Here is an 8793-nt window from a genome sequence, read left to right on the forward strand (position 1 = left end):
CACAGTTCCCTGGGGAGGGTCTGCGAGCGCTCACCTCGGCCGTCTCGGAGCACCACCTCGCCCTCCCCGGTGAGCCAGCGGTAGCAGGGGAACTCGATGTAGTCCCCCGAGGGCGTCTTCAGCGTGATGTACTTCAGGTACCAGTCGTCGTGCAGCCAGTACTTGCGCTTCTCGATTTTGACCAGCTGGATGTCGCCCAGCTCCTCGTCCACCGTCACGTCGTAAGAATCCACCTGCGAAGGAGTGAAGGCAGTGAGGCCGCTGAGGCCGTGAAGCCGGTGCCACCCTGTGGCCGCGCCCCGGGGTCTGCAGGGGCCTGTCCTCTGGCTGCGGGACCGCCTGCGGGCTGCGCGCTGGAGGCAGGGGCTGTGGAACCCGGACTCAGGCCAAACCAGACCCCACCAGCCCTGAGTTTCCCCTTGGCGCAGAGCCCGGAGCACTCAGCGTGCCTGGCAGGCCGTGGGGGGCAGGCTGTTCGTGGTGCACCTATCTCCGGGCGCCTTACTCTTCTCCTGCCAGCAGCACCCTGAGGGGCTTGGTCAGGAAAACGAGAAATTGGGTGTTGTCAGAGACCTCTGGGCTCGAAAGCTGTGGCAGCCACAGGTGCCAGACGCTGTGGTTAGAAATCAGAAGCCGCCTTCCTGTGTGCCCTGCGGTCTGGGCCTGGGCCCCGAGGACAAGGAGCCAGGTGTGTGTGAGATGGCACTTCCCTGCAGTGAGGCCCGGTCTGGGCAGGGCGGCGGCTCCAGGGGAAGTGGCTTTTCTGTGGCTCCGAGGGGCTGAGGCGTCCTGGGGTTGAGGCAGGAAGGCAGGGGCTCAGGGGAGAAGACAGCCATCCCCCGGAGCAGGTGCAGAGCATCCTGGTGGACTCTCCTGCTGGCGCCTGGGACTGGGAAGGACAGTGGGGGCTCGCGGCCTCTGGGGCTGGCGGCTCTCAGAAGCAAGGCCAGCTGTCCGGATGGGGTGGGGACCGGCATGGAGAGGAGGGCAGCTTCCCTGAGGGCGGGAGAGCAGGGCCCCCAGTTTCCCGCCCGCCCTGTAGGCTGGCAGAGGGCTTTGGGGTCTCACCCAGGATAGACAGACGGCAGGGCTCCTGTATGCCAGGGCTCCTGTATGCCGTCTGACAGAGTCTTGGCGGGGCTGGAGGAATACGCCTGCCAGTCTGGCGGGTGGCTGACCGGCCCCAGCTTTAAACTCAGAGCATCAGGAGGCGAGCAAGCATCTGAGGGGTTCAGGCCCCGCAGCCCAGCAGCCTTTCAGGCATGAGGTCTGGCTGCTGTGGCGTTGGCACCCTCCGGAGCCACTGCTGGTCAGTCACAGAGAACAGAGACAGGCTCCCAGCAGGCTGCTGGGTCCCAAGCATCGAATCACAAGTCAAGTCTTAGGAAGGTCCCACATCGCTCCCTCCCCTGGGGCTGGTGCCAGGTGGCTGCTCTGCTGTCTGTTCGCTTTGACACGTTGAATTCCCACGCCCATTCAGCAGGGTGGACACTGTCAGCAGTGGGTGGCCCCTACCCAGCCCTCAGTCAATGCAAAGCGTGTGCGTCGCTGCATGGATGGTTTCTATCTCACAGAAAGAAACAGGCAGCTGCCAGCCTTGGTGCAGTGGTGGCCCCAGGACTGCAGGCCGCACCTGTCTGGTGGCCAGTCCAGTCCTCCACCGCCCTGAGGCCACGTGGTGGGAAAAGCCCGGACAGGGAGCCGGTGACCTGGCTCTGAGCCCTGGTCCACCCCTCGATGGCGATGAAGAAGCAGTGTGGGTGGGGGGAGGGCATGGAATAGCGTCCTCAGAGGTGGCATCTGAGGCAGCTCCTGGGACTCAGTGACATGTCAGAGGTGAGGTGAGCGGGAGGAGAGGGGTGGGCAGGCCATTTCCGTTAGGAAAGGAAAAGCGAGATCCTCCAGGCAGGGGGCGGCTGGAGCAGGGGGCTCCCTGAGGGGAGGGGCAGGAGCTGCCGGAGAGAGACACGGAGCCGGGAAGCATGCCCTGCACCAGCCTCGGTTTGCGGAGGACCACCTGGCTGATTTCACTGGCTGCTCCGGACTCGTTTTTAAAATTTCAGCAAAGTGTTGGCTGGCCCTTTTCATCTGGTTTTTGTATCAGCATTTTAAGGAGGGTTTCACTTTCTCTGCCCGGATCCCTGCTGTTGCTGTGACAGGGATCTCTGCTGGAGCACGGACGGGGAGGGCCAGGCACAGACAGCTGGGGGGCCCATCTTGGGGGGCACATGGGGGGCTGATGGGGGCTGGGAGGGGAGAGGAGGAGGCTATAGAGCAGAGAGAGGGAGATTAAGGGGTGGACACGGGAGAGACTGGGGTAGAGAGAAGGAGAAAGGGGGCAGTGGTTAGGGAGATGGAGGTGGAGAATGGGTGAGCAGGAGGAAAATGGGAGCCAGAATGGAAAGAAAAGTTGGAGCAGAGAAGAGAGAAATTGGGGTTTGAGGGATGGTGGGAACAGGGAGTACAGGAATAGAAGGAGCAAGAAGGGGAGGCAGATGTGGGGAAGAGAGGGGGCAGAGAAGAAAGACGGGGGATAGAGATTGAGGAGCAAAAAGAAATATTTATTCCTCATTAATATATCCTGAGAATGAGGTGTGCTAGAATGTGTTCTTCATGAATGTATTATCAGAATATTCACAGAAAATATTCAAGAAGTATATATAATTGTAAGAATTGCTTACACTCCCTGAATATATTCCAGGATAACTTTCTGTGCTTAGCTTTCCTAAAGAATGAAAATGGGTCAAGCTAGGTTTCCCAGAAACGTTCTATCTGCTACAGCCACGCCATTTTACCTGAGTTATTTTCAATCAACCGAGCGAAGGAAACACGCCAGTTGGCTAAATTGGCCCAGACGTGGGCTGTCTCTGGGCTCTCAGGTCTGCAGTCAGGTGTCCCCTGCAGACACTGAGGGGCCCCTGGACAGGGCTGTTTCCGGAGAATCTGACCAGCGAAGGACTCCAGCTCCCAGTCCTGCCTATGCCACTCTGCAGGCTGCTGCGGGGAGCAGCCAGGGGCCTGGGTTCCATTTATCTAGAAACAAACATCAGTCCTCTCCGTTATCTGGCTGAATTGTGGAAACCAGATAACGCCCATGATCTGCCCATGTCTGGAGATGTCTGACTGGTTGTCTGGAAATAGTCGTTGCTGCCCCTGTTATTGACCATCGCGATCGTCACACTTTTCTCGTAACATGGATACCTTTATCTCCTCAGCAAGTACTTCCTCTAATTTTTTCTTTCACCTTTACCCAAAAGGGACAGATCGTCCTTAAAGAGACGCTGGCAGGAGAATGGGGAAGTCGCCCTGGGCTGTGCAAGACGGAGTGGAGTAACTTTGCGTCAACAGGAACTTTCTCAAAAGCTGGTTTTTTTCAGAGCCTTTCCTGGCCAGCTGGGTCTCTGCATGGAGCAGCTGCCCTGACTGCCCTCTCCCCCCATGGAAATGTGAATGCAAATCGCCCCTGAAATTTGCTTCTGAGACACTGGCTGAGGTGTGGAATCAACGGGCATTTAAATGAGTTCCCGGGGTGGGAGGACAGCAGGGAGGGAGGGGGTATGGAGCAGAGCAGGGCCTCCAGCCCTCTGCCAACAGCCTGTGTGGGTCACACCTCTGTCTTCGGGGCTGCACCGTGAGGACCTGCCATGTGCGTGTGTGGGCAGGGCGAGGCGGCCGCCGATAAAGGGGAAGCAGTCTGCATCCTGTCCTCCCCGCGGTGTGGGGCGTCCGTCAGTAACAGAAAGGACACACACGGATGACTGACTAGCCCCCCTGTTTGCAGGGCCAGGTCCCGGGCGGGGCAGCCCGCACCCGGAGGTGGTCCTCACAAGCGACACCTGCCTCTCCGTGAAGGCTAATCCAGGGTGGGGCAAAAGTAGGTTGAGGATGGGAAATAATGCAGCCCTGGCCGGTAGCTCAGTGGTCAGAGCGTCAGCCTGCTCACGGAAGGGTCATGGATTTGATTCCCAGTCAAGGGTACATACTTGAGTTGCAGGTTCGATCCCTGGCCCCAGGCAGGGTGGGTACAAGAGGCAACCAATCCATGTGTCTCTCTCTCATGGGTGTTTCTCTCCTCACCCCCTATCCCTCTCCCCCCTCCCCAACTGTCCCTTCCACTTAATGGGAAAAATATCCTTAGGTAAGGATTAACAAAATAAATAAACAATAAAAGGAAATCATACAAGAATAAAGAATGACACAAGAATAAACTGTGCTTTGCATACTCACACTGTAGACCTGCATTTGCCCACCCTGTATGCTGAACTAGCTAAGTGCCCAGTCCGCATCCAGCGAGGATCTGAGGCTCCAGAGCAGCAGCCTAGCCCGCCCGAACCTGGGCCTGGTGAAGGGGGGGCTGTAGCCACAGGCTCCAGGCTCCGCAGCTCCAGAGCTCACTGCACGGATGAGTCCATAGCATTTGGCCGAGCCATATAAAATCGCCGCTTTGTCTGTCAAGCGTAATGGACTCGGAGCAATTTTATATGGTTCGACTTTATAATCCACGAGGTGGTGAGAAGACGCTTTGCGAAGCCTGCACGTGTTGGTCCCGCTCAGGGGCTGGGGTGCGGAGGGAACAGCAACCCGTGGGCTTCGCAGCCCACCGCCCTGGGGCGGCGCAGCAGCCGGCCGCAGGCTCGGGGCTGAGCTGGTGCGGGAGCCTCCCAGCCCGCTGCCCAGGGAGGACCCTGTGCACTCACACAACACCAGCTCCCCTGGCTTCCTGCCCCTCCAGCCCCGGGCCTCCGGGAAGAGGGGAAAGGGGAGTCCCCCGCCCCCAGCCCTCACACTGGGGACGCTCCCTGGTGCACACCTGCTGCCCCGCAAGCCTTCCCCTCCCGGGTTCTCCTGTTCCTCCTAAACACCTCTGGGGCCTTCCTGACAGGCGGCTGCTCCGTGTGGAGACATGTGCTAGCACATTTGGGAAACTGAGGCCGGGGGGGGGGGCAGTGAGCCCGTGGTCAGGCCCGGATGGAACCAGGTCCCTGGACGCCGACCTGCGCTGTGTTACAGCGGGCGGCGGCTCCAGGCCCTCTGCGCTCCAGCGGGGCGGGACCCGCGGGGTCCCTGTCCGCACACCCCTCGCCCTGGAGGGGCCTCGGCCCCGGTGTGAATGGGGAGCAAACCTGGACCTCCCGCTCCCCGGGGCGCAGAGCCTCGCCTAGACCAGACCGGACCGTGGCCCGACGGCCGGCCCCCTGGGCCGGTCTCCCAGGGGGGCTGCCGGGCGCCGGAGGGGCTGCCCGATGGAGGGTCCCGGTCCGCCTGCCCGCCCCGCCCCGCCGCCGCTCACCGCGCCGCGCTCGAAGTCGTTGTAGAAGGCCTTGTCCAGCAGGTGCCTCTCGCTGCAGCCCGTGCTGCCCACCAGGCTGAGGTAGATGTAGTCGTCGGTGCCCGCGAACCACTGGCTGCCGGTGGCCACGGTGACCGTGTAGGAGGGCATGGCGGCGGCAAAGGCTCGGAGCGGGAGCCTCCGCCTGGTCCCTCCGCGCCGGTCCCTCCGCCTGGTCCCCCAGCGTCACCCGGACCCGACCCGCCCCTGCGGCCCCGCCCCGGCCCCGCGGCCCCGCCTGGAGGGGGCGCCCGGGCGCCAGGCACCCTCCTGCGTCCCCCTGCTCCGCGCGGCCTCCGTCTTAGGACCGAGGGGCCCGGGGCAACCTCAGCTGCCATCCCTCATCCATCCGTCCCTCATCCATCCGTCCCTCATCCATCCGTCCCTCATCCATGCAGCCACCCATCCTCCCACCCCCAGTCCCTCTCTCCGTTACACTCTGCGCTCTCACTCCTGCTCAGCTTCCCCCAGGGAGCGGATGGGGCTGGGCTCCGGGACCCCAGAAAACCTGCTCTCCCAAGTTCCCAGGGCCCGTGGGCGCGGGAGCAGTCCCCCCTCTGCGTGCTCCCCGGTCCGGAGCCGGGGAGGGAGCACCGGGGGACGGGCGGCCACACCCGAATCCACACTGCGGGGCTGGGCCCTGTCAGCTCGGCTCCCGCCACTCCGGGGGTGCAGGTGGGAACCGGGGGGACAGCGGCCAGCCACGCCCAGGCCGTAAGATGGGCTGGATACAGTGGGAGGCAGGGCAGCCAGGGAGGGAGAGACCCGGATGAGAAACCCCAAATCTAGACGCTTAGGGGACTCCTGAGGGGAGGGCTGCGGAGTGGACCTGTGCCTGGAGGTCCCGGGAAGAAGATGGGGACCACAGGGGGTGCTCCCACAGATAGAGCTGGCTTGGGGGAACCCATTCTCTCTCCCCCCCCCCCCCCCCGTTGACTTTCTAGGTGAGGGGCGGGAGCCTGGGAAGGCGTTAGTGGAAGGCTCTGTGCACTGGAAGGCAGCTTCCCAACTCCTCTGACCTGGTCTCAGCAATCCTCTCTATTCGCCTACACGCCCTCATCCCCCTCCCTCCGTGCCACACATCCGGTAGAGAGCTGGACCAAATTAAAACCAGCGGATTCCACGCGAGGTGGAGGCCATGTCACGTCACCTGCTTTGTGTGCTCATTGGGATGGAGGCTGTGAGATGCTGACAAAGATGCAGGTCACAGGCAGGCTCCCCGTTTCTGAGCCTGGGCTGTACCTGGGGGCAAATCCCGCCTCCATGGCAGGACCAGGACTATGGGCAGAAAGAGGGCACCGTCCCACCTCTGCACCTGGGGATGAGGTCAGATGGCTTTACTCGTCGAAAGACAGGCACCAAGGGATTTTTATTTTTATTACTAGAATAATTTATTTTCCTGTTGCACATCCATGCTGATCAAAGTTTTTATTTTTTAAAAAATAATTCTTTATTATTGAAAGTATTACATAGGTCCGTTTTTCCCCCATGAACCCCTCTGCAGCCCGCTCTTGCCCTCCGCCCAGGCCCGCTGTGTCCGTGGGCCATGTATTTTCTAGTAGGCATACAAGGTCCTTGGTGAATTGCTTCCCATCCACCCACCCGGCCCCTACCTTCCCTCCAAGATTCCACACTCTGTTCCATGTCTCTGGATCCACTTTGCTCATCAGTTTATTTTGTTACTTAGATGCCACATATGCATGAGATCATATGATACTTGTCTTTCTCTGCCTGACTTATTTCACTTAGCATGATACAGTACTTTCCAAGTCCCACCATGCTGTCTCAAAAGGTAAGAGCTCCTTCTTTTTTACAGCTGCATAGCATTCCATGGTGTGAATGCACCACAGCTTTTTTATCCACTCATCTGCTGATGGGCACTTAGGTGTCCTCTGCCCTTTCCAGCTACGAATTGTCTCACAAGCTGTGTTTACTTTGCCAATTTCGGGTGGATGTTATTTGATTTAGATGCTCCTTTTATCTGCTCTAGGATAAGACTTGAGACAGATCTGCTTATTCAGCTGCCATATTTTCCTTCTCTCAGCTCTAATCTTTATTATTTCCTTCCTTCTACTTACACTGGGCTTTTCTTCTTCTTGTTCTCTTTCTAATTCTTTAAGTTATAGAGTTAAATGGTTTATTGTTGATTTTTCTTGTGTTTTGAGGTAGGCCTGTAGTGCTATGAATTTACCTCTCAGGACTGCTTTTGATCTGTTCCAGAGATTTTGGATTGTGTTTGTCCACTTTTATTTGTTTCCAGCAAGTTTTTTTTTATTTCTTTATTGATCTCCTTGGTAACCAATTCATTGTTTAATAGCACTCTATTTAGCCTCCATGTGTTTGGATGCTTTGGAGTCTTCTTACTGTAGGTGATTTCTAATTTCATTCTAATATCAAGTATCTGAGAACATACTTGATATGATTTCAATCTTCTTGAACTTCTAGAGACTTGTTTTGTGTCCTAACATGTTATCTATCCTTGTGAATGATCCATGTATACTTGAGAAGAATGTATATTCTGCAGCATTGAGGTGAAATGTATAAATGTCAATTAAATCCATCTGACCCAGTGTTTCCTTTAGAGTCACTGTTTCCTTGTTAGGTTTTTGTCTGGAAGATCTATCCAGTGAAGTCAGTGGAGTTTTAAAGTCCACTACTGTGATTGTATTGTTGTCAGTCTCTGCCTTAAACTCCTCTAGAAGTTTTTGTTTGTTTGTTTTATGTATTTAGGTGCTCCTATAGTGGATACATATATGTTTACCAGTGTCATATACTTTTGTTGGATGGATTGATCCCTTTAGAATTATGTAATGACCTTTGATGTCTCTTGTGATGGCCTTCATTTTGAAATCTATTTTGTTGGGTATGAGTATTGCTACTTCAGCCTTTTTTTCTTTTCCATTTGCATGGACAATTTTTTTCCATCCCTTCACTCTCATCATGTGTGAGCATTTTGTTCTGAGGTGTGTCTCTTGTAGACAGCATATAGTTGGGTCATGTTTTAGTATCCATTCAGCTACCCTATGTCTTTTGATTGGAATATTTAATCCATTTATATTTAGAGTTATTTATTAATAGGTACTTATTTATTGTTACTTTAATTCTGTATGCCCATGTTTCTCTATCCCATCTTATTATTACAGCAGTCCTTTTAGCATTTCTTGTAATGCTGGCTTTGTGGTGATATACTCCTTTAGTTTTGTTTGTTTGTTTGTTTTGTGTGTGTGTGTGTGTGTGTGTGTGTGTCCAGGAAAGTCTTTATTTCACTGTCTACTTTGAATGATAGTCTTGCTGGATATAGTAATCCTGATTTCAGATCCTTGCTTTTCATTACCTTGGGTATTTCATGCCATTTTCTTCTGGTCCATAGAATTTCTGATTAGAAATCAGCTGACAGCCTTATGGGAGCTCCTTTGTAGGTAACAGTTTGCTTTTCTCTGGCTGCCTTTAAGATTCTCTCTTTA

At 55.9% G+C, this 8793-nt stretch overlaps 1 protein-coding gene across 1 annotated transcript in view; it reads right to left on the reverse strand.

Annotated features, from left to right (window-relative positions):
* Positions 1-5509, reverse strand: part of ALOX5 (arachidonate 5-lipoxygenase) — a 44739-nt gene extending 39230 nt beyond the window's left edge. Inside the window, exons 1-2 of the mRNA XM_084904222.1 lie at positions 5291-5509; positions 35-233 (exon numbers count right to left, since the gene is read on the reverse strand). Coding sequence (XP_084760348.1) covers positions 35-233; positions 5291-5440 — 349 coding nt within the window. The 5' untranslated portion in view covers positions 5441-5509. The remainder of the gene's footprint in view (positions 1-34; positions 234-5290) is intronic.
* Between the last annotated feature and the right edge of the window lie 3284 nt (positions 5510-8793).

Source organism: Pipistrellus hanaki (genome assembly GCF_964339955.1).
Source record: "Pipistrellus hanaki genome assembly, chromosome: 14".
Lineage (NCBI taxonomy): Eukaryota > Metazoa > Chordata > Mammalia > Chiroptera > Vespertilionidae > Pipistrellus > Pipistrellus hanaki.